At 41.3% G+C, this 26430-nt stretch overlaps 1 protein-coding gene across 1 annotated transcript in view; it reads left to right on the top strand.

The window, feature by feature from the left end:
- The first annotated feature begins 3750 nt into the window (after window positions 1-3750).
- The window catches only part of MUSK (muscle associated receptor tyrosine kinase), a 53076-nt gene continuing 30396 nt past the window's right edge, over window positions 3751-26430 (top strand). The window contains exons 1-5 of the mRNA XM_029965396.1: window positions 3751-3847; window positions 7853-7979; window positions 11149-11300; window positions 12710-12837; window positions 13283-13424. Of these exons, the coding sequence (XP_029821256.1) occupies window positions 3751-3847; window positions 7853-7979; window positions 11149-11300; window positions 12710-12837; window positions 13283-13424 (646 nt within the window). The remainder of the gene's footprint in view (window positions 3848-7852; window positions 7980-11148; window positions 11301-12709; window positions 12838-13282; window positions 13425-26430) is intronic.

A 26430-nucleotide genomic window follows, 5' to 3' on the forward strand; every position in this document is an offset into this window, starting at 1 on the left:
CCTGGCCCCACAGATTGCACTCTTCTGATGGCAAGCAGAGGATGAAAGACTGAAATCAGAGGCTGAAGAAAAAGGGTTTTACTTTCCTGTGGCATCCATTTTTGGGCAAACAGGGGCATCTCCGGCTCAGCCCAGCTCAGCACTGTCACAGCATTATCTTCTCATGGAGGAGAGGATTATTGAAGGTGGGATCTTTCTCCTTGTTGTGGTGTGGGACTGGATAATGTGGGCAACAAGCTGAAATAGGAGGTAGGTCTCCCATCAGAGAAATTAATTCTATATATTATGAATTAACTTCATTCAATGTGCCCTCTGTGTTATATACACTGTGCAGAGTTAGCTAGATGCATGACAAGGGATCTTCCTCATTCATTACAGTATTTACACCATTATACTACAGTAATTACATCTCATAACACTACAAAATTTTGCCCCACCACAAAATATAGTACAGCAGCTTAGATTGTCCTTAGTCAGTACTGTCAGATCTTATGAGATGAAAAATTACAGGAAACTTTACAGCAAGATGATAGCAAGAAATAAATGCAAATTTTAGGTTTCCCAATTGCCACAAAATCTCAAGAGAGAAAGGGAGGACCATTTTAGATTCAGACATCAGAGCTCAGTAAGTGTTGAAATATTAGTAGGAGATCAGAGACTGGTCCAGATGGCTGAGGGTAGAGGCCAAGCCAAATGTGCCTTAAACCCTCCAATTTAAACACAGTAAGTGGGGCTTTGGGATGGGTCTGTGTTTCTTAAAAGACTATAGAGAAAAACCCAAACTTCATTTAAAAACCCAAAACACTAAACATAAAAGCCTCAAGTGCAGGGTAAAGAACAGCAGCAGCACAGCTTATTTCTTTACATGTTACAATGAGAACAGCATTCCCTCTTCTGACACAAGCAACAATAACTTACTGGCTGTATGTGTGTTGCAGGTTGAGTTAAACCTCTTGGAGCCAGTGACTGTAACAGCTGCTTCCACTCAGGATCCCTGTAAAGAAGTGATTTATAATGTGTAATAAAAGAGCTAAAATTACATTTATCTCCTCCCCTAGTGCTGGCATGCATTGTCAAAGGTGCTCTTTCATGACATACAAAGGAGCTTGTGCTGCCTTTAGGTACTGTTGGCGAAGTGGGCGGGGTGGATTGGGAGCACTGGTGTGCCCATAACCCTATGGCAATGTGACCTGGATTCATTTCTGTGTAAGAAGCCTGTGTGCAACCCCAAGTGGTCAGTGGTTTTCACTGTCAAATGTTTTCTGAGGATGCCTGTATCTGAGAGGCCAGCAGCTTTGAGGAGGAAAGCAGTAACGCATGCAGGGACGTGTGGGTGCATGCATTTCAGGGAAAGACCACACAGTACATGCTTTTGGGCTCACTAATGGCTGGAAGTATGCTTGGAGCCATGATATGGGAGCTTGGGATTTGAAGACTACTTGTCTTTTGTGTCTGTATACATCTGCTACCTTAGCAGGTAAGGGTGCGCTCTTTTTCTGACTTGCCTTCAGCAAGGCACAAACAATCTAGGAGGTACTTGAAAGCATTGATGATAACTTTCTGATACAAGAGGCGGAGGAGCTAGCAACAGAGGGTGTGCTGTTGGATCTCATACCAAACCTTTGAATGGTCGTGGTGACCAGGAGAGGTGTCTGAGGACTGGAAGAAAGCAAATGTCACTCTGTCATAGGGCAAGTAAGAGGATCCAGGGAACTGCCAAACAGTCAGCCTCACCTCAATCTGAAGTCTGGCAGGTAAATGCTTTCCAAGAACCACCCAGATTGTTTGTGCCTTGCTGAAGGCAACTCAGGAAAAAGAGCGCACCCTTACGTGTTAGGGTAAGTAGATATGTACAGACACAAAAAACAAGTGGTCTTCAGATCTCAAGCTCCCATGTCACAGCTCCAAGCCTACTTCCAGCCAGCAGAGAGCCCGAAAGTGTGTACTATGTGGTCTTTTCCTGAAAAGCATGCACCCACATGTCCCTGCATGCCCTAACCTCAGGCCCCGTGCACCCTTGCTGCTTCCCTCCTCAAAGCTGCTGGCCTCTCAGATACAGGCAGCCTTGAAAAACTTGAGAATTTTACCCTAAAAGACCAAGTTGCATTTCTATGGACCAGATTAATTGATTATATGTGGACTTGAACAAAAGAAATATTTGTAAGTTCAGCCATGAATCAGGATTTCTCTGTTGCTTGGTAGGATTACTGTTGTTTCATTGTTGTCTTTTGTTTTCTTTGTTGTCATTGCTAGTTCCAGTATTCCTGGAATATCTTTGACATCTTCTGTGAGTGTTTTGGGCTTTATTCATGGCATGTCCCCACAGTAACACTGCCATTATCAAGCCATGCCAAATCATAGGGATTCACACACTCATAGCACTGGCCAGTTTTACTCCATTTACTCCTCAGAAGAAGCACTGCTGAACTATGTATGTTCATGGCAGAAGTGACTGCTAAGAAGTGAAATGAAGATTTTCAGCACATAAACAAAATTCCAGAGATCTCAAAGTACCTTTTACTGTGGTATGTTATGATTGTGCATTCCCTTTCCTCAAACCATGTAATTTAGCGTAAAGCTGTCATCCACTCTGCTGATAACATGATGAAATCTATTTGGAATCATGTTCAATGAGCATTGGTTCTTTCCAGCTTGATTATTCACCTTTTTCTCTTCTGCTCATGCAGATGTTGCCCCCACATCAACCTTTCCACAGTGGTAAGCCCCTTTGCAAACATTTTTCATATAAATACGTGTGCTGGAAAAGCAGGCAGTACAAATTACTTGATATTTTGGAATAAGAATATGACATGTAAACCACTGTATTAGGATGGGGCAAGACAAAGTGAGTCAGGAGATATGCTTGACTCTAATACTCCTCTAAATCTTCCTAGAAAATGAGAACTGCTTTTTAGTCTTTCACCCTAGGCAGAGACCCGGTGGTTAATAAGATATTTCTGAAGATTAGTATCAATGTCCAACAGTCATTTTTCCCTACAGTAATGCCTTTACCCATATCCAGCTCCCCTGGGCTGTTGCTGCTGTTGAAATGGAATGGTCCTTTTCTCCTATGCTATAAATTTCACTTCTGCTGTGGGTATTTATGGCATCTCTTTCCAGGATAAGGCTATAAGGCTTTGTTTTTTTCAGTATGCTGCCCTGGTTCTCAAACACTGATAACCTTTTTGCAAAGAAAGGCACTTTCAGCCACCAATGCCAACCTCTCCTGCTCCAGCAAATGCATCTGTTAAGAAAAGAAATGCTATCAGCAGGACAACAGGTGGCATATTGCAGCCAATCTTAAAAGGTTATAATAAGAGGGAGTGTATGTGAGAGAGAGAGGAGAAAAAATGGAAAAGAGGGTGACTAAGCTGAAGGAAAATCTAGGGGCAAGCTTTTTTTCCACTGCTGCACTTACATGGTGCTGGAATGAAGGCCTGCTGACGTTGCAGCACTGGGGTAGGGTACTGCCCTGGAAATGCATTTGCCCATTGTACTGCTCTCTGTTTGCTTAGAAGGAATTCAGAAGGGATTTGCTTTCTCTTGTTTCATGAGCCCCATGCTTTCACACTGACCAAAGTGGATATGCACCAGTTGGCCACGTCCATCATCACCGCTGGGTGGGAGAATTCCTGATTATACTTAGATCCCTCAGACCCCACTCTGTCACTAGCAGAGAAGCTCTGCTTGAGCACTGCTTCCGAAATGCAGCCGGCTGGGAGGTCCACACGCCTCGTCTGAAGGAGCCGGATGCCTTCTGGATCAAACATGAATGACTTGCTGAAGGTGCCCCTGGTGCACGTCCTCACCCTGGCAGCCCTCAGCTTGGCTGAGACACTCCTGAAAGGTTTGCTTGGTGGGGCTTTTGCCCTGGTCTTCTTCTTCTGTCACTTGCTGAAAGAGGTTTTCCAAAGAGGGGGGTGTCTCTGGTAATGGCAGGGTGGTGCTGTAATGTTTCCAAAAAAGACAAAAATGCTCTGCTTTAAGTGGTCACTTCACTGCTTTTAGAAGGATAGCAGTGAAAATATTCTGGAATTGAAGGTTCTTTGTCTATGAAGATCACGTAGTCCATTGTAATGGGCAGAGGGATCTTTGGGTTCAGCCTGGGTGGGATGTGTATTTCTCATGTTAAAGGAAGCTCAGAAGAGTTAAGGGCTGATAGTACCTATTGCTGCAGAGCCCAAGACTTGTGATATTTGGCATGTCTGTGTACGCTAATAGGTACATAAAACTTCAAAAGAAGTAAATAGCTATTATGTCTTTACAAAGTGTATGTATATAAATACAAACATGCATTGTTTGTATAGGATATAATATAGAAGTTATTATACCTTCTTCCTATCTTATGTGCACACACACATATGGACACATGCACACATATTTTTAGCCAGCAAAAGAACTGGACAAAAAAATCTGCTTAGGAAACTCTCTGAGGTACTAGTTGCAACCATGGTCTTCTGGACGTACCATCTGATAATGGTTTGGGCAGCAATTTTCGCTGCACAATGATTGTCCAAAGCCATTCAACGCATACTAGAAACATTGCAGCTTCAGGAAAGCAAAACAAAATCTTATTCACATGTTAGGTAAACATTGCGGCTCTTGCAAGGCTGTGCTTTTATAATTGTTAGTCAGATTATTCTCAAAATGGAAAAAAAAAAAGTGGTATCTCCTTCATAAAAACCTTTTGAAATAAAAATGTTAATATTTTCCTAAGGCACTAAAATAAGTGAGTGAACCCTAGTCTTTTTGAATGCTGTGGTAAGGCAGGATTTGAGGAGCAAGAAAAACAAAGGGGACAAGGATACCATTTTTTTTCCTGGTGTCACAGAACAATGAACAGGCACATATCCTATTCTAGAACATCGCATCAGGTGGATGAATTGGCTTGTTCCCCGAGAGAAGCTGAGAGGTGACTGTAGTCCAGTTGCCCTATAGAGGTCTTGCAGCATTAGCTGGAAACACAGCTGAGCGGTTTTTGACCAGAGGAACTGCAATTTCTCTAGGTGTCTGCAATTTTGCAGGAGGGACTGGCTCTGCTTTCTGCATTATTTTGTTTGCCTGGCTTGTCTGGTTTCAAAAATGTGAATCCAGATCCAAAGCCAAGCAATCTGAAAGCTTCTGGTGGGCTGGGGATAGGAGGGGATTTGCTTTCTCGTAGTCCCGTGACCAGCCTTGGGTCATTTTGCTATCTCGGGAAACTACAGCTGACACCCAGAGAAAGGGCACCTGTGTGGATTTACACATATGTAAGTTAATTGATTTTCAGTATTACTTAAAGCCACAGGGTTGCCTTAAAAATGTCAGAAAACCCAAAGGGCTACTCATGGAAAAGATTGGCTTCATTTCTATATGCTGATAGATATGTCTGTACACTGCTTGGATTTTATTTTCCCGTGTTAAAATCTGGTAGCATAGGCATCCCAAGTTTTGAGAGTTTTGAGTGCTTTCTGAAGAAAACATGAACTGACAGCAACACCTGAGCGGTTTGGATGGCTTTTAGAAGCAAAAGCAAGCAGCATCTCAGCCATTTTGGGCCTCTGTTGCAGCCTCACAACAAAATGGCATCATTGCTCGCTGTCTCCACTTGATTTTAACATCACAAAGGTAAAAAACAGCATATGAGGAAATACCACGTCACTGTTGCTGTCACAGCTGCTCTTTGAGGATTCAGAATTTGGGGAGGCAGCTGTAAAGAAGTTCCTTCTCTTTTTACCATTGTGCTGTTGGTTTGGGCAGTATCGTCCGTAACTAAGAGGCTTACAGACTTCTGAGCTGTATGCTGGCTTTTGGGAGGTGCCAGATGAGACCAAGTGTAGGCAATATTCTGTCATGCACTGAATTAAAGACACACCATAAAAGTATTTAACTGTTTCTAGATAATTTATTAATAGGTAAAGCTGACGGGTCTTGTTTGCCCAAAAGAATAAGTTACTGTAGTTACGCATATTGACTCTTGGTACAAATGTAGCTTTATTCCTTGTGAGAATGGCTGTGCTTATGCAGACAACAGTTATAAAACTAGTTGCTTTGAATTATCATTACTGTAAAAATTTACATTTCTCAGTGTTAGAAGCATCCTTCCGGAGACCAAGGCATGCGGACAACAGCAATAAAAACATACTATATGAAATTAAATTGCAAAACTCCAGGGTTAATGCCATCAAAAGACAATAAACTCTGTCAAAACCCAGCAATATCCCTTTTGAAGTAGTCACGATAGCCATCAGTGGGGGTTATTCTTCTAAGACAACCTTCAGTAGCAGGAAAACTTAGGCTTTGTGGAAATCTTCCATTTGGTTTCACTGGCATAGAATTTATCTGGGGTGCAATACAGAGATTGTTTCTATCTAATGTAACCCAAAACAACCCAATACACTGAAGAGTGATACAATTTGAAGCAGTGATCTTAAACAATGAGTGTGTCATGGACTTGTTTTAATTAATTTTTCTTTAATATAATGTTTAGTACTACCTTAGCTATAGTTTTGAGATTTATGTGAGTACAGTCATTACTGGTGATCAATGATGGAACTTGAAGTTATAAAATATGGAAATATTATTGATGCAGATTTGTTCTAATAAAATGTCAAAAGTGTTTAGATTTTTACATAAACCTGATAGTGGAAGCTGTTTCTTTCTTCCTCTAGCTTTATTCCGGCAGAACTCCAAAGACATTCTAATTTTGACTCCCATGTAAAAAGCATTGAGGTGTAGACTTTCTATTATTCTCAGTCACTGAAATCTGAGTGTCTTCTATTTTTCCCCTTTCTTAGGAGGGAGGGGTAAATTTGTTATAATTTATTTTTTTCCTGAATTTAAACTTTAGTATACTAAGGAGGGCCAGCAGATAAACAGCAGTTGGTATTGTCCTGCGAAAACACAAACAGTATGCCACATACTGTTACAGTCAGAGAGGAATAAGAAGACTCCTGTATCCATTATGAATTTTCAAGGTGGTGTTTAGGAATATGGTATGAAATTAGTTTATCTCAGCACAATAATCAATGAAATTCAGTCCAACAAGTATGGGTGTGTGTCCCTTGCAGCCATAGATTAAAAGTTATTCAAGTGTCTTTGGAGACAGTGGCTGCAATGCATATCATGTGCAGGGAAAGTGATTCACTAGGCTTATGCTTTAATCCCTTCCAGCTATGATTCAAGTCTTTTACTGGAGTGACAGCAAGTGTTCCTAAAGGTGCATTCGAGTATTACAACAGGTATGATAACAGGTCTGATAATAAGCATCAGACATAGCTATCAGACTTCTAACTCTTGTGCTACTTGTATAGAAGAAGTGAGAAAAAGAGAACATGTACTAGTAATGACACAAATCTGAAGGACCCTAATGACTGTGTGAGCCTGGCTTTGAAAAATATAGTGCTATATAATAGGCTTGGTGTTTGAAAAAAAAAAAGATAAATAGTTGAGTGGAACAAATCCTGTAATAATGATGAAGAAGTCCAAATCTCATGCATCATGAAATAATAAAGAAGCACTCTGCCCACTCTGGGGGAAGATCAGCTTGGCTTCAATTGGTGTGCTGCTTCTTGCACTTCCAGGCTACACAATGCCAGGGGGGCAACCTGGCACGGGGATAGCCTCATCTATGTTCTTGCAGTATGCCACCTAGTGCTGTGAACCTTGGGGGAGAGGAGGGTTAGAAACAGGATCCATAGGGCTTGTTGGAGCTTGTTTTGCTCTGCTTTGCACCCTGTGGAGAGATCACAAAGCAAAATGCCATTGAGTGACTCTGCAGGGATGGCTGCCTCCACCAAAGGGGTCTGGCAGTCTATGTGCCTTTCTCCAGGAGTCACCATAAGGCTTTCTCATTTTCTCTTCCTTCACACAGCTCCCTTAATCACCACTCCTTTGGAAACAGTGGATGCCCTGGTAGAGGACGTGGCCAAGTTTGTCTGTGTAGTGGAGTCGTACCCTGAGCCGGAGATTACGTGGACACGCAACAGCATTCCCATCAGGTAGGGAGCAGCCCCAATCTGCTCCAGTATCTTCTGCCAAAACTGGCAGTGCTTTCCTCTGTGATAAAGGAGATATTTGGAATTATAAAAATAGGTCTGTGGCAGGGAAGAGGGTGAGTGGCTGTAATTATATAGGAATCTGTGTTCCTTACAGAATGATAAGAGCAACTTCACAAACTTGAGCTTGAAGACTGTTGGTTTCTGCTACAAGCTATGCAAGAATTTTCTTTCTAGCTTTAGGCTGTTCAATCCACTCTGTTCCTCAGTTTATGAGTTTATGAGGTGGGAGGATGCTGTATAATATTTAAAAGAAACTTTGCAAGACTTGTTGCCTATCTCAGTGTTCTTGGGAACTTTGTGTGGAAGGGGTCACGCTATGCTATTCTTGTTTACTTCTAGTTCTGGATCTGACTCTAGGAAAGTGGCTTCTCATTGTTACACTTTCAAATGCTAACCACCAGGCATGAGGATGCAGATGAAGGTGGTAGCCTTGGAAGTGTCTTATGGAAGTTGCTATCATTGCTTTTGTTCTGTTGCCATTGACGGGCTTCTACAAAGTAAATTGTACTTGATCTTCCAGCTCTGAAATCACGTTACATCTACCACATGCCTTCACATGTTTCTTATTCTAGATTGCTGTTAGTGACTTCCTCTGTAAAGGAAAATTACAGACTCCCTTTCTTGGTTAATGACTGTTCTCTACAAGAGATGTCCATGTTAGGCAGATGGTCACCTGAAGCATGGTTCTCACTGTTGTGGTCAGGCATCCAAAGAGTCTTTGAACCATTGGCTTGGGAAACTCCAAATAAGTCAGTGGTAGCAGGAGGTAAATAATTTTAAAATAGGAGGAAAGCAGAAACTTACACATATGCATGCTAGCCTTCAGAAATCAGTTTTTTTCACTGCCTGCAACCTCAGCAAAACCCTGGGCTTAATCCTCTGACCCTGGCTTTGTTGCAACATGGAGGTCTGAACTTCCATGGATGTTATTGCCAAATCAGGTCATGTTTCTCCCAATCCCTTCCCCATCAGTGACACCATGACTGAAAATCAAATCTGGGAGAGGACGTCATTCATGCAGGGCCGTGTCTTTCTCTCCCCAGATCTTTAAAATGGTCACTCTCTCTGTGTTCTAAGATAATATGAAAACCAGACCATTTCACACCACCATCCCCACTTCTAGAAGCCCAGTATACCTTTCTAAAAGCCATCCCATTCTGTCTCTGAGATAGAGTGCCTTTTCCACAACATTGACCAAAAAGGAAAATACAGGTAAAAACATCTCTGCTGGTAAGGTCAGAGAGCTCAGGTGCTTCATTCCTTTACTAAGGCTTTTGGAACAACATTAATATCAGCAACCATTTCACTTTCACAAAGCTCTGTGGCATTAATATTCAGTACTGCTGGGTACAAAAGCTCAGACCAAAGACAGGGAAATGGATAAGCTGAATATATTTCTGCTACTTTCTAAGAACTCAAATGAAAATATTTGCAGAATGAAAAAGGATCAAATCAGTGGGCTTTTTTCTCTGAATAAACCTCCATATAAATATATTTCTGTGCCTCTGTGTATATATCAAACTTCAAAGGGCCTAGTTATTGCAAGCAATTAATATCAGTTATTTTATTTACAGGATTTTCTTCTCTTGCCAAGTCTCAGCATCCTGAACAGGCAGCTAGGCTAACCTTCAAAACAGAACAGTGTGTAAACTTTCAACTTCGATGGGAATAGGGCCAGGACAGAGACTGCTGTCAGCACTAGTATTCTAGATGTGCCTTTTCTTTTGGCATCAAAACTTGTGCAAGGAGACCAGTAGGTGCCCTGTGCTTACTGAAAAACCAGGGCTGTCCACAATAAGCCTTTCTCAGGGAAAGAAGGGTATAGAGTTAGCACATCTTTTACACTGTGGATGAGTTCATGGCACTTTTTCCTCCCATGGTGAAAAAGAGGAGTGAGATATAAGACTGAAAGGCAAAAGGCTGTTGAAAGGAAATATGTGCTTGTCAATGTCACGTTCAGATTACTCAGTGACTACACTACAATTTCTAACAGTAAAAGAACAAAACAGGACATATTTAGGTGTCAGATATTTGTGATAGCTTGGAAGACAATCCTTAGGACAGAACTGTTCTGCTACTGTTCATCAGAATCAAAGTCCAGGTGCATGAAAATGCTTCCAAAAATCATCTATGACGGTGTGAAAATCAAACATAAAGGAATTTACGAAATGCTGTGCAAATGTTTTTTACTGAACTTTTCTTATATTTTTCCAGTTTTGTAATTAAAATCAAGAGTTCAATCCTCTGACTTCTCATCACCTTTCTGCTTTTCCCTTACTCTCACCCACACCCCACCCCACTCCTCTCCCTCCCCATGCCCCCCCTATTATGTTCACATACAGAATTGGTCTTTGCTCCACATATTTTGTTACAATATTCTACATCTTTATTGTTCCAGCTTCAGGTCTTCTCTTGTCTTCTCTGAAGTGTCCAGGTTAAATCCTGCTTTGTTAAAACTATAGCTCTCCTTGAATCCTCTAACCTTGAGAATGCTTCATCACATTTCTTTGCTTGTTTCATTTTGGTTTTTTGCTTGTTGGTTTGCGTTTTTTCCAAAAAAATAGACAAAACTGCTCATGGGTACAGGCATAAAAATACATGGTTTTTTGTTTGTGTCTATTTTCCCAACAGTATAAATCTTTGTGTAACTTTATCTGTTCAGTGAAAAAAGCTTTCCTTTTTATTCTGCAGAAGGTTTCTTTAAACAACTTCAGCCAGTTCTACTTCCTATATAAGCAGTCCTTCCTTTGCATTGCACAATTACAGCTAACAGGACCCAGCTGGAAAAGATTATTTGTGCTCATGCCTGTCCTTAGCCAGTCAGAAACCAAAATATGATACCTATTTACTTAACCGATATTTGGATGGAGGAAGAATTGCCGCTACACCAGTGGCAGTCAGGAGCTGCACGGTCTAGTGAGAATCCAAGTGAATCTTAAAGCCCAGCTCAACATTTTCAGCACCTTTCCTTCCCCCTGCAGGTTGAAAATAAAAGGTAAAGCTTACTGCCATTTGTAGCAGTGTCAGTCGTCTGTAGATTCAAATGCAGCTCCCCTTCTCTGTCCCTTGTTGTTCTCCCAGCCCTGACGATCTGTGCTGTGCCCTGCAGGCTGTTCGACACGCGGTACAGCATACAGAGGAACGGGCAGCTCCTGACCATTCTGAGCGTTGAGGACAGTGATGATGGGGTGTACTGCTGCACAGCAGATAACGGGGTTGGAGCAGCTGCACAGAGCTGTGGGGCTCTCCAGGTGAAAATGCGTAAGTGGGAATGCAATTTCTTCCTGACACCATGTGAGTATTTAATTGAAAGCCCGAGCAGACCCCCAGGTATGGCCCCTGATGATCTCTGTTCAGGGCAGACCCATGTTCTTGTGAGCCTGGGTGCAGCCCTTTAAGGCAGTGACACAGCATATTGGGTCATATCTTAACTTAATGCTGTTCTGATTATTCACTTTGAGTAACACACACTTGTGCCAGGATCAGGGTATAAATCCCAATACTTTGAAGAATGCCTTTTGTGCAAACTCCATAAAAGAGGCACAATTTGATAAATTAGACCTCCATGGCAATATTGCATAACTCCCTTGTGAATATTAAATGTAAAATTTCACTAAGTAGATTTCTGCCTGAGGATGGCAAAAGCGAGTAAATGATGTTCAGGTGCTCTCAGTAGTAGTGTGGAATGGTCTGGAGCACCATGAGCTAAATGTCATAATCTTACATGGAAGGCAAAGTACTTAGTCTTGCAAAGGGCAATGTAGGTTCTGAACTTGGTGAAGCTGAACTCATATGACTGCAGTTGCTAACACAAACACTTTAAAGGGCAGCAGAGGTATAGTCTGGCTAAAGCGTCTGTTTGTGGGAAAGGATTTGTTTGTGCTAATGATCATGACCCTCCAGGTCTGGTAATTCTGGAGTTCTACAGCACCCCAGTCACTGGCGGGTGGGGGCTGGAAGGTGATGCTCTCTTGAAGCTTGTTTTTCTGCTGGTTCAGTATCACGCAAGGGAGTCAAAATGTCAGGTCTCCCAAAATACTGAGATGACAATCTTTTTTACTCCCTGCTCAGAGTAAGCTAGGCCATATGGTTCCTTGGGCAAAATAAATTTAAATTTATCCATTATTACCTTTAGGGAGTTTGATTGCTTTTTTCTTTAAAGATCATTTCTTCTTTTAACTAGCACAGTTATAAATCCTTCCATTCGGGATATTAATTGAGTTTACGTGCCTTTCTTGTTGAGCTAGAGGCAAGCCTGGGTTAAAACTGTTTCAAAATCAATTCAATCCAGATCTGAGCTTTCATACAAGACAGTGTTTACACAGTGAAGAATGTCAAAACCTGGAATGCAAACATTCTTCAATACTGGAAATACTCTTATCTGAATTTGGATTTTAGCCCAGGCCTTAATTCAAATGACCATCAAACTCCACTCAGGAAAACAAATAACCCATGTAAGTTAACTGCTTTTGCATCCATAAACTGAAACTTAATGCTGTGCTGAAGAAAGTTCTTTCTTTCCAGGGCAGTTCATGATGAAGTAAGACTGCTCTACCTTTCAGTAATATAGAGAAAAAGCATAAAATTTTTTGATGTAATTTCTGAATTTGTCTTGTTCTAGTATCTCTTAGCTTCATTTCAACTTTAATTTTGGACTTTTAAAATTTTAGGACCCAAAATAACCCGACCACCTGTAAATGTGGAAATAATAGAAGGCTTAAAGGCTGTTCTTCCATGCACTACAATGGGGAATCCAAAACCTTCTGTTTCATGGGTCAAAGGAGAAACAGTTGTAAAGGTGAGTAGAGAATGATTTTTAAGTAGTGAAAATTATTTCTTAAAGGTATTGTGTTAAATATTATCATCAGTTATAGTATTTGTAAATTTTAGTTGCTAGAAAGCAAGCATTGGAAAATCCAGGGTTCATCTCTCTGGATATCTGTATCTTGTATTTTATGTCCTTATTACACTAATCGTGGACAAATGCTGATGAAAGCACTTGTGAGTGTTCTCATAAATAAGAGCTCTTTTGAAGCTATAATTCAGAAATCTGCAAAAACAGGGATGGGTGAGTTTGTCATGACAACGGTGAGCAGGGAGAGCTGGCCCCAAACCCTTCAGTTGTAGGACAACACAAATAATGTTCATGCATGTAAGCCCAATCTTTGTAAACGGATGTTTGGTGTTGCTTGTGTGCAGCCTGCATGTAGAGGCCTCACCTCAATTGCTCCTTCCTCTGGCAGGAGACTGCTCGCATTGCTGTCCTCGATTCAGGGAATTTAAGGATACACAATGTTCAGAGAGAAGATGCAGGACAGTATCGCTGTGTAGCCAAGAACAGTCTGGGCACAGCCTATTCGAAACCCGCAACTGTTGTAGTGGAAGGTGAGTAACCCTTGCACCAGGCTCCAGCTCCACGTGCCAGCTCCTCGTCATACCTGGTTAACTTGAATTAACCTGAAGTATTACACTGATGTTAACAAAAACATCTTGGGGGGGAGGAGAGAGGAGAGGACAGGTTCGGACAGGAGAGGTTCGGAGAGGAGAGGAGAGGGGGGGAGGAGAGAGAGAGAGAGAGAGAGAGAGAGAGAGAGAGAGAGAGAGAGAGAGAGAGAGAGAAAGAGAGAGAGCTTTCCTCATTGTGGACTTGAACATTTTCTGCACGCTAAACTGAACACCAGATTGATTTTTCAGTTTCCGGTCTTTATGCTCTCAGTGTCTATCTTTTATGTAGAGAAGATTTTTGCTTTGTGGTATAAATCATCAACAGTTTTAGAGTGCTGAGATCTGTGGACTGCAGGAGAACCCAATCATAGGCAACAAGGCATTCTATCTTCCTGAATCCTCTAAGAGAATTTCAGTTGTGTAAGGGTTTGTAGAGTGGGTGGAGGAATGACTGATTCAGTATATGAATTAATTTTTATTTCTGATTCAGAATGACCACACTCTGGAAAGTGCAGAAGGGTTTCCATTTGCCTAGTAAGCTTCAAAAGATTGTTGTGGGTTACATTTGGCCTGGGTGCAATCTCATTGCTAAGAGGAACATTGACACCTGGGAGCAGGATCAGGTATATTAGATCCAACTACAAATTACTGTAGGTCTGCTGTTTCCCTAAAGAATGCATTAATTTTCCAGGTGGATTTTTTTCCCCTTCTCTTTTTAATATTTATACATATAGATTTTGAGTCTGTCAGAAATTCCTTAAATAGCTTTAAATCTGGAAGATAGCTATTCTTAGTCTAGATTCAGAGCCATGTTTATCCCAGGATAAGAGTGATGAGGCAAAATGAAAACAGTTGGATCTTGATGTGAACAGCTTGGGTTTTTGCCCCATCACTGAGGCAATGGGCAGAGGCTTATCAAGGGTTAAACTGTAAATGGCAAATACTTCGTGCCATGCACACAAACAGCCCTCTCTGGGCCTCAGGCACTGAGATTTTATTACTCCAGACCTACCAGAGCCAGTCAGGGAACCTAAAAGCAGCCCGGAATTGCACCAAAAATCCAGGTTGCTAGGGTAGATATCTTCTTTTGTCCCCATCTGCAGAATTATGCAGTGGCCTGCTCATTCAAGGAATGGTAAAATAATCCACTAATATCCTACTTGAAAAGGAGAGCATATGAATGCTCTTTTTAAAATGAGGAAGATTAATTCCTAATTAATCAATGGGAGCTCAATGCTCCCACACAAGCTATGCCCTCATATTCCCTGCATGTGTTGGGTGAACAAAGAAATGCTGTTCTTCAGGCTCACCTTTATTTCTCTGGTAGAACACTTATATAATATATCTAATGTCAGGCTGTCACCCAAACTAGACTGATGTATGCCTGGTTTACAGTTTTAGCTTCCAAAATCCAAAGCTATTATATCTGACTGCAACTTGTTGTGTATTCAAATCCCTTCCTCTCATGGTACTTTAGATTAATTCTCATGGATCTTTAGCATGCATACATATATATACATATACCTGTGTACACATGCAGGTACACACACACACACACACATACACATCACCCTCACATAACTCTTTTATTATTACTTTTAGTATCCCTCTCCTCCTGTCTCTCCTACTCCCTTAGTAGCAGCATTTTAAAATAACTCCAAGTAAATAATATTCTAAAATTACTCAAAGCAGGAAAACTACACTCCAGTAGTAGTGTTTGAGCACACACTGTGTTCACAAAACTTGTGAAAATTGCTGTTCATTGCTTCTCTAATAATACTACAATATTTTTCCTTAAATCTTGGTGCTAGTATTCACTGGAGTCACCACTCTGCACAGTGTGGCTTAATATTAAAATAAAATTACTAAGCATGGCTGGATAACTATGAATATTTAATTCCAAGGCCAATGCTCATTCAAAGAGCAGTGCAAATATTTATACCTAGCTGAATCTAGATCATGCAGAACCTGATTTCTGTTGTGAGCTTTCCTTTTAATGGGTCCAACATCAGTCCTGTGTGATGTCCCACCCTTAAGGGGAAGGGAGCACCCAAGATTCATAGGTCCTCGTTGAAAGGAATGACAACATTCAGAGAGTTTGGAAATTTGTTTGTTAATTCCTGACCTCCTACGTAAGCACACAGCAGTGGATTTTGGATAAAGGGGTGGGATGAAAGGGAAAGTAGTGAGAGAGAGAGGTGGATTTAAGAGTGGAAGAGAGAAAGAAGTCACTATGAAGTGCTTCTCCACTAGTGCTCTGGTTTACAGCTCTGCAGAAGCCGTATAATTGTGTTGGGTTGCATTTTCCCCATTTGATTTCTTTAGTTACAACCCACTCAAATTATGAAAAAAAGGACTAGTAAAAGTACTTGCATGAAGCAGAATTGCAATAGGCAGAAACAAGCCTTCTCCACACTACTCTGCAAAGTGAAACAAATAAGCAACGATCAGTCTGCTGGGTCAGTTAAAATTAGTGTGTGAATGTGACTTGTTCTTGCTTGTACATCCAGAGAGGTCTACAAAAGGTAATATATGCACTGAGATAAAGGAACGATATTGTAATCTTGGCTGTTTACCAAGAAATGTGTTTTTAATTTCCTGGAGGCCATATTTCTGACCTGCAGTTTTGTATTAATTTTCTATTACCTTAAGGATTTTGCTAACTAGATGTTTAATCGCTACTTTATCAGTTTGGATAATGTACACTTCTTCTAACTGTAGAAGAGCATTTAATACTCAATGAAATAGCACATTGCCAAAGGATTTCTAAAAATTTCCTGTTGGTTGCTGTACTGATGCCCAAAATGAATCTCTGGCTGAAGGATTCCTGGATGAATCCAAGATTCAGGACTACGGTAGAAGAGAAGCATTTGCTGGCTTACCTGGCTTACCTTCAGACACAGATGTCTGAAGGCTGAAGTCTATTTACAAGATGTTGGCTGAGATGGCTAAGATGTTCCATCCAGTTTCACCTGAAGATCACTCCTTTAGAAATAAATATGAGAACAGCTATTGCCTTTAGTAGTGTTGAGAGTTGTCCTCAAGTGCAGAAATTCCCATTGATGTCAGTGAAAATTCAGGGCAGGGTAAAGACTTTTCAGCTGTGCCAAGAATGTATTTTTTAGACATTGTCTGAGCATTTGAAATCTGTAGTGTTTGCAAGACCTTTGTCTGTTTTTTCTTCATGCATAGGCTGTAGAACAGGGGGAATTTTGATTTTCATTGGTATTTCCAGCGACATTGATCCAGTCCACTAATAGGACCAGTTTCATAAAAGCTGTGCATGAGCTCCTCAGGTTCAGCTTCTGGGCCTTCTGCCTTAAACTATACACCCTCTGTAGTCCCCAAGGTTTGAAGTGTATCACAATGATATTCTTCATATGCATTGTGTATGAATTATAGGATATTAAAAGACTAAATTTAAAGCCATGAGCTCTTTCCTGGTGAGAGGTATGGGAACATTCCAGTTAAGAGCATGCTTGTCACTCAGACACAGAGAGAAGCTGCCTGGTATTTTTTTTTTCTTAATATGCAAAATAAATTCCACTGGATGGTTTTGCTTTAATCTCTTGCTATCTTTTCCAGATGTTGTGCTTATAACAAGTATTCAAAGTATATGTAGTTCCTGCATCAAATAGGAAGTATCTACTGAAGAACAATCATAAACCAGTAAATTTTGTGATGATTTACAGGCTTCATTGCTTGATGTGCTTTGTTTTTGCTTTGTTTTGGAGAATGTTTCCTTCTCTCCTTGGGAGAAGGAAAGTGCCATCTTGTGAATTAGTAGAATGGGTTCCTCTCTTATATGTTCTTCATTCTTCAAAATAAAAAAGTCACAAAGGAAATTGGAAAATTGATCATGAATTTCTTACCATTTAGACGTAACAACTGTTAAAAAATGAGACATAAAGCCATGAACCACACGTTTCATCCTTAGCCTTATTTTTAGCTTCAGCTATGGAAAGAGCATTTTCTGGAAACTGATGGAGTTATTGTCATTGAAATGTACAAAGGGTTGTGATGGATTGGGCACTAATACAGTTGAAGGCCGAATGTTCTTCCTAGAGGTGTCCTTCCAATCCAACAGAAGCATGTGTGTGGCAGTCCTCTGATGCAGGAAGACAGTGTGAATAGTCTACTGGGACTTTGTGTGCAATAGATTTTTCTTTATCGAAGGATGAAGAACAACCTTCCTGTTGTGCCTTTTTAGGTGCTGTACGCAGCTAGTGAAACCTTTGAATTCCCAGTTTGCCCAGTGAGGCATTTTTAACGTTGAAAAAGAAAGAAAAAAGGAATAAATACGTGAACCGTAATGTTAAAGGAAAGGGTACACGGATAGTCCTGTTGGTTGTGTACAGAGTTAGATGAACCTCCATCTTGTGACTGTGTGAAACTGAGTTTGATCTTCAGCCTGTGGCACCAGAGAATGGTGGAATTCAGGAGTTTTGGACTATAGAGTGTGATAAGGTTTAGCTTTGAAGCCACCACTTTACAGAACCGTGTCTAGAAATTAGCAATTACAAATCTGTAAGGAAACAAATAAACAAATTAACCAGGACAAGTGCTGGAAGATCCAGTATGTTTAACAAGAAACGAATGGGATTCTTCATGGATTTAATAACATTTTTTGATCAAATCTTCTCTGCAATTTCTAACAATCGGAATGGGGTCAGCTGGTGCTAGTGATCCTTTCTTTATCCAGTCAGTTTCATTCACCTTTTTGCTGAAGTGTAGCTGTTCCATTTGATCCTGTGTTATTATGTGACAGCACACAAAGCAATCAAATCAAAACAAGCATAGAAGCAATGTTCCCCACACTCCCCTGACTAGATATTTGATTTTACATTCCAACTCTGATAGATTTGAAGTCTTTTCCTGCCCAGACTTTATTGCTTATTACTAGCTACTAAAATAATACCCTGCCACAGGCCACAAAAATGTTCCCCTATAAGCCACTTCTGAGAACTGCCTTAGCCTTAAAAATAGGAAGGTTTTCCTCGGAGGATCATTCCTACAGAAGGAAGGATCTGCCAGATTTGATTTAGATTTTTGATTTTTTAAAAACAATTTTGTCTAATTCTTGTGTTAGTGAGGAGACAGCAATAAGGTTGACAATAGAAAGCAATGCCATTGGTGTTTAGTTAACTGACTATCACATAAAGTGTAAAGCACTAGCTTCCTTCATCTGGTTTTTGGACCTTTATGTAGTCTTGGGACAAATTTGCACCATAGATAAATCAACAGACTAGAAAGTCACACCCCAATTCAAGTAACAGGAATGAAAGTATGTATTTAGTGCAGGTAATCTATCAATTTGGATGGCCCACAATTTAGAGATGGTCTCTATTTCAAATGAAAGCTGACTCCTGATGTGCCATCCAGAATGGTTTTTACAGTTTTGTGTCAACTTGTCTGTACTTGGCATAGACTATGTAGGAAAGAGAGATACCAAGAGACCACCAAAGCAGCCCGTCAGCACTGTGACCCTGACTCTTGCTGCATTTCCTGTAGATTAAATATCAAGGTGAAATCAGAATTTTTATCTATGCCATCTTCTGAGGTAGGATGTTTTGGGTGAGGTGAATTGCCAAATAGCAGACTGGCAAGGAAGTTTGTAGATCTTCATTTAAGTATTGAGTGAAATTTCCTCATGGAAATTCTGATGTCAACACTGAGGAAGAGTCTTTGGCTCTGCTGTGAATAGAGGAAGAAACTCTGGGACAGGAAAGCCTTCCCTATCTGCATTGATGCTGGCGTATGTACCTGTAGGCTGTGTCCTACAACAGTAAATGGTGAATGCTGCAGTTTGCTGTTAAAAATTACAAGGGGTTTTGGGGGAGGCATCATTACAGGGAAAGAACAAGCATGCCTGTAATTACACCAAGGTATTTGACTGGCATCAGCAGGGTGGCATGGGTGTAACTGAAAGCCTAGAATATCTCATTAAATCTTCTCCTACCTACGGCATTCACCATAGTCATCCCAAGGATCTCAGATGCCACAGATACAACCATATCCCTAATTACAGGGTAACAGGGCAAGCTGCAGGAGAAAGAAAACAGCCCCAGACCTTTGGCAAATGAACAAACAAGCATGAAATATTCAATTTACTCCTGAGTCTTGCTCTGCTGTGACACTGACAGGAGGTGCATGCTGCCTTTGAGTAAATGTCACAGGGTGGCCTCCTGCATTGAAGAGGTGCAGTGCAGGCCTCCTGGGAGCATGAATCTTCTGAGAAGGCATAAGCACACAATTCTTCTTTAAGAAGCATTTGAGTCTAATATTTCCTTTTGCAAAAAACTTTTACCTCTAACAAAGGGTTTGGAAAAGCACTTAAAAAATATATGAAGTTCTTACATCATTGCATGAGTTGTGGTTTTAAGGAAAAAAATAAATATGGCAGATAAAATTCTTCTTTGTTTTAAACTGTTGGCTAGCTGGGAAGCATGTGCTTCCCGCACAGCAACAAAGAGAGTAGAGGATAAGGGGGCTAGAGCAAACTGAGACAAGTATCCTGAAGTGACTGCAGCCCCAGGCAGCTCCTCACAAAAAGTGCATATCCAACAGGGAGCTGAGAATTTGGAAAAAGATGGATCTCTGAGGTAGGAGGGGCTAGTTGAGTTTTCAGCACTGAAAATCAAGCATGCCTGATGGGTAAGGTGAGCAGGGAACAGGCTAATTGCTGTCACGCAAAACAAAAAACATCCTAGCAGGTACTGCTAGCAGCACTTTAAAGCAGATGAAAGGAAGTACTTTTCATATGGCATGGAATTAGATTTACGGTACTGCTATTAGCCTTTGGTGGAGACCAGATGTCAGGATACTGCAAGACTTATCTCATTTTTGGGTATCCCAGAGATTCCCATAATGGCCTGCTCAATTCCTGAGAGTAAGAGAGGGAGAGAGAGACTTGTGTATAGCTGTGGATATCTCAGTACCTGCAGACAGACTGGTAGCCTTGGCAGCAGTCATGGTGGGTTGTGATCACAAATGGAACAAGCAAAGGAGTTGCTCCTTGACTCAGGAGGCTGGGAACTTCCTTTCCAATTTCACATACAGTAACGGGTAATGTCAGAGTTAAATGGCACACGATATGTCTCTGTACTGTAGAAGAGACATGGGGAGGCTTAAAAGGGTCTTTCCTTCAAAGAAATGAAATACATATATAAGACCAGTACTGACATGAAAAGAATTTCCTTGTTCATTTCCTTGGGAAGTAATTTGAACATGCTATCCTCACTTGTCCTTGAATCTGGTGTTTGCTCTGTATATAGAGATGAACACTTGTAAAGAACAGGTTTTATATAGTTACACAGGATATAAGCTATCTAGTTACATTTTACTCCTGGTTATTATATCGTTGCATATTTGAGATGTCTCCTTTTAGGATTCCAGAGACATCTACATGCAATGTAAAGTCTTTCACAGCTGAGAAGTTAATGACTGCTGTGTTTAACATGAGTCCTTCTGCTGATGCAAATTGTCCCACCATCCATAAATCTGGGAGTTCATCCTAAAATAAAGTTACCTTGAAAACTTATTGCCTTGCTAAGAAAAACTTTCTTGATATTAGACACTAGAGCTTTGAATCTGAAGGGATATGCTTCAGGATGGAGATGATATGCTTTGCTCTGTTTCCCTTCCACAGGGATCTTAAATTGTCCCTGCTGTCTCTCTCACAGCCTCAGGCTCCAGGTTGAGTACCTATGTATTGTGTGCAGGCTGGTCTGTGCTGCATGATGTATTAAGGACTACTACAAGCCCCAGGCCAACCATATCATGTATCAGGAGCCAGAAGAGCTTGGAAATTTTGAGATTTTGTACAAAATGTGGATATTTCAGATGCATTGGAAGGTTATCCTCACAGGTAACCATGATAACAGGGTGAGGGGCAAGTGAGCGATGAAGTATACTGCTTGCTTACAGCTCTTCCTCAGCTTGCTCTTTTGGGGCCCATACCTAATAATGCTGTTCCTTGAGAAATACAGTGGTTGTGTGCATTTCCTATTGCATTTGTACATTTCTTTTTCTTTTGATAACTTGTATACAGACGGTTCTCTAGCAATAAGCATGTTTGGACATGGACTAAATAAAAATAGGTAAGTAATTTGACAGAGATAAGTGGAAGTGTCTTATATCAACTTTTCCTGAGCCATTTTGCTCCTCTTTATGTTTACTTGGTAGACTTGCAGAAAAGATAAATATTGCCCTTTTGGTAAGAAATTGTTGGAGATCAAAGTGAAACTGACCTCACGGTTATCTTGGGATTTAACTATTAACCTGTCAGTTTTGGAAGTGGTAAGCCATGTGCAGAGCCTGCTGCTGCTGCAGAGAGAGGAGTTGTTAACCACCCTTACTGAAGAATTTCTTTGTTCACCAAGCTGGGATTTGGTCCTGTCATGTCAGCTGCAGAGACTGTGCCTTGCTTGTTCAGCCCTGGCTCTTGGAATGTGACTAGCTGCTGCACAGCTTGGCATGGCTGTCTCTGTGACCTCTGATCCATGAACAGGGTGTGTGGCCTGTTCTTGACCCTGGCATTTCAAGAATTTTTTTGATTTTACACAGGTTATTTCATGGCAGAAAACACAAATGCCTTGGCTTTCTATGCGCTTAAAAACGTATTTGTCAGACTTTCCCTCATCTCTCACCGGTGGGAAGGAAATGGTAGCCCCTCTACTTGTTACCTTTCCTTGACTACCTAGTTTAGACTTGTCAGGAAGTGTGAATGGATATGAAATGAATGAATCTGAACAGGGATTTAGACAACTGGACTTTTCATTGGCAAAAGACTATGATCATAGTGACACAAGTTCATGGTTCTTCAGAGCATATAGGGGCAAGCATAAATGATTTTTTATGGATTAGTAAGCAAAGTCCCAGGCCATAGAACATTATCCTCTGTAGAGAGGTCATTTCCATCTCTCATGCTTCAAACTATGAAAGAGCTAAGGGAACACTGGCAAACACAAACAAAAAAATGCTTGCAGTTTTGCTCCTAAGTGCTTACATATGAATTTTGCACAGTGCGAAGTCTTTACCAGGGTATTTATACCAGGAAAGTTTCTGAGACAATACATAGCTTATTGCTGCAGCAATGTAGACACGTGGGAGCTCAACATGGCACCAGCTGTACCAGAGAAAAATGTGAGAGAATTTGCCTTTATCCATCGTGTTTTGCAGCTTAGCTGGAAAAAAAAAAGAAAGCATGAGACCTGGTTGCAGTCACCCAAAAGGCCATTTTTCATTATATAAAGAAACACTGGGGAAAGGGGAGCAGGCTGAGATATCAGATCTGGCAGTATGGACAAATTGGGTCTGGCTGACAGGTAAGGGCATGCTTGGGCTGTGGTGGGAAGGGAGTGTGCACCTACTGTAGCCAGGTGGTTGCCAACGCAAGTTTAGCTCCTGGTGGTCTTATCTTGATTTAGACTGTCAGGGATGCTTTACTCTGTACCAGGACTAACAACAAATTCTTGGACATGAACACACGTGGATGTTGACAAGCTGGGTTAATTCATGTCCATGAGTAAGTACTGCTCATGTTCTCTGAAAGCTGGGGTTTACCAAAGCCATGGTAGGCTTTGTATAAATACAACCTGCCCCACACCCCAAAACAAGTGTTTGAATGGTCCTGACACTCTGGGCGTCACTTTGTACTTTCCCAAAAGCAGCAGCATGGCCCCAGGCCACCTAGGCGGCTGTCTGGCTGTGACTTACCCAATCCAATCTGCTTTAACAAAAAACCAGGCCTTATCCAGACAGAGGGCAGGCATCTGGCAGGATTGCAGGATCAGGCCCCAAACCCGGGAAATGAAACACAGCTCAGTTAAAGGCAATGGGAAAACAAAGTCACCTGGAAAGAGTTAGCCATTCAAAGTGGGGGCAGGGGAGAGAGGGGCCAGGGGAAGGGGTGCTGCTTTAATCTTTTCATGATATAAAAATTTTGTGACTGAATTAAAGCCCTACTGTTTGGACTGGATGATGTTATGCAATTCTCAGAAACAAGAGCAGCTGGCTGCGGTACAGATACCTCCTAGCAAGCCCTGCAGTGCACAGCACATCATTTACCGGGGCTGTAAAAGAAAGGACGTTTATTAAGGGGCTTGGGAGTGAAATTTGACATGCTGGCTTGGCTTTTAGCTGACTGGATTTCATTTACAGCTCCTGTTTTATTTTCTGCTTAAATAAATAAATAAATAAATGAAGCCCTCTTTGCCTGCCTTTCCTAACTGCTTTTTGGCATGCCTTTGGGTAAATCCAGTGCTGAGAGCCTGGGGGTCTTGATGTGAATGTTGCTAACCTTGTGACAATGTGGCTAAGCAGGCAAAGGTCCTGCCAAAATCCACATTCAGGAGGATCCAGAAAAGGAGTACAAGTAATGGAGTTAAAAATCACCTGGCTATTGGGAATTTTCACTCTGAGGAAAAAATGAGAACAAAACAATGTCCTGAGCCCACCAAATAATGTGAATTTTACAAACATTTATTACTATTTCCTGATCCTTCCTCTTCCTGCCTTTTACCCGCCTCTTCCTACCAGCTGCACCATCAGAGTTGCTATTTCTTCCTTGCCTTTGGCTCTTTCTTTCTTTGTGTAATTCAGTGGAGAGAAAAAAAAGTAGAAATCAGAGTTTTGGGGGCTGTGTTCTGTCATTTAACCGCAGGACAGATCTCCTTGCTGATGCAGTTGCCAAAATGGACCCTGAGCTTATCCTGGGGTCTTGCCCTGTTTTGCACTGGTGGAAGGTGACACTGGCTGCTCTTACACAACCTGTCCTGGCTTTCCCACAGCACCTAAGTCTGACAACAGTGGCAGTGCATTGATCATTCACCCATAGGTGATGTGGCTGAGAAATAGTTGATGCTATTATTTTTAATACTGTTTTCCAAAGTCATTAAGAAAATTCCCTTTAGAAAATATGCCTCTGGGCATGTCAATGAGCTGTCACTGTTGGGATCTGGGGAGTCCAGCCATTGTCTCAGGAAATTTCTCATTTAAAAATAAAATAATGTAACCCCTCCCCCGAGGTTATTGCAATAAAAGTATCTACAGCTAAGTACTTAGGCTAAATAGCTAAACTTTAAGTAAAATACTTTTTTAAAATATGCAAATATAAGTACTTGAAATGTTAAGGATTTACATCTGTAACTTCAGTTCTGAAGGTCCTGAAAGTAAACTTGGTGGCACAGGGGATAGCAGCAGTTTCAATTCCTCCACACTTTGGAAATAACACTTTGGAAATCACCTTATTTCCTTATAGGCCAAATTTTATTTAGCCATTCCTCCATGCAGTACTTCCCACAAGAAACATGTGAATGTTTAGCAGCTGTTACTGGATTTTTTTATCCCTGTATCTGGTGTTTTAAGGTTGAATAGCCTGGCCCTTTGCCTTCCCTATGCTGGCAGACAACTCTCAGGCCAGCAGTGTGCTAGGCTACTAAAGGAAGTGCTGTGATCAGTGCTAGTGGGAGGACCTTGGGAAGTGGGATGCAGCTTTCTGGCCTCTCCATAGGCGCGATGCCATGCGCAAGCTGGACCAGCCACGGCACTCACTGTGGCTTTGCATGCTGCCTGTGCTATTGTCATTTTCAAAAAGTGTGGGTTTTTTTATTCCTGGTTTAAAGATCCTAGCAAATCTTGGGAGAACAGCTAGTACAGGGGAGGACATATGTGCCAGCATGACTGAGTGCTGGTAGTTAGTCACTTTGTATTAACTAAGCTGGGCATGATCTGAGCAGCAGAGTCATCACGTGGGCAGGATCCCAACATGGCACTGAGCAGCATGAGAAAAACACCAAGGGCTGCATTCCACTCTGGGATCTAACGTGCTGGCTTCAGCAGAAGCCATGAGAATGTAACTACTGCCAGGGGATAGGCCCAAAGTTTAGTATTTCTCCAAATGAAGTATAAAAGTAATTACGAGCTTGGCCTGTAACACTCGGGTCTGAATTCATAACCATCTGGTGCTAATGGCCTGAAGAAAAACTTCAGGCAAAGGTTTCATTTTACTTAATATCTGTCAGAAAAGTCCCTGGGCAGTGACTGCAGCTTTACTCATTCGTGATGGAGGTTCATAGCTGCTGTCTCGCTGAGGTGTAGTAGGGTGCAGAAGCCTGATGCTGCTCTGCTTTGACTTTAAGGAAAAGGCACTGAGCACAGAAAGTGATGCTGCTTGGAACACACAGAAGAATTAACAAACTCAATATAATGTTTATCCTCCCCCCATTTTCACTTCAATGACATTAAATTTAATCTTCCTAAAATAAACCCTGCCCGGGAGTCTACTGAATGACTGTGCTCCTGAGAAGAAAAGGTTTGCATGCTGAAATTAACTCTCAGTGTTACCTATCCATGAGGAAAAGCTGGTTTTAGGCTCTTTGTTAAAACAAATCTCAATCCCATTCCAGGTCAGAACTGGGTGAAAGGACTATGTGGAAAGCATATATTTTTTCATTCCAACTGAAATTTTGCAAAGCCTTCCTGTCCCAAATATTGGAGTCAGATGTTCTATTTCTGAATAGGGCAGACAGAGACATGGAAGACTGTGACTTGATCAGATATGTTGATAACATACTGATAGAAAAAGTAGCAAACAAGATATCAGGCTTGTCTGACAATTCCAAGAGAAATTCCTCTGCCTACTAAAGTTTCTGTTGGAGACTTTTAGTCATTGCTGTGCAGTCCAGAAGGTGTTACTCACTAAGCATGAGAAATTGGAGTAAGAAATGGCAGAGCTATTCAACTTGCTTCTGTATAGACATTATGGCATCTCTATTAAAAACTTTGGGTCAAAACTCAAATGTTCCAGGTGGGAAATATCTTTTCTCTGCTTTCCTCTATGTGGTCCAAGTACAGCAGCTTGTGAAGACCATCAGAATTGTGATTCTGGATTGAAGTAGGTTTTCAGCAAAAGTACTTCAGTTGTTATTTCCACCCCACCAAAGAA

Source organism: Manacus vitellinus, unplaced genomic scaffold (genome assembly GCF_001715985.3).
Source record: "Manacus vitellinus isolate BGI_N305 unplaced genomic scaffold, ASM171598v3 scaffold_9_pilon, whole genome shotgun sequence".
Taxonomy (NCBI): domain Eukaryota; kingdom Metazoa; phylum Chordata; class Aves; order Passeriformes; family Pipridae; genus Manacus; species Manacus vitellinus.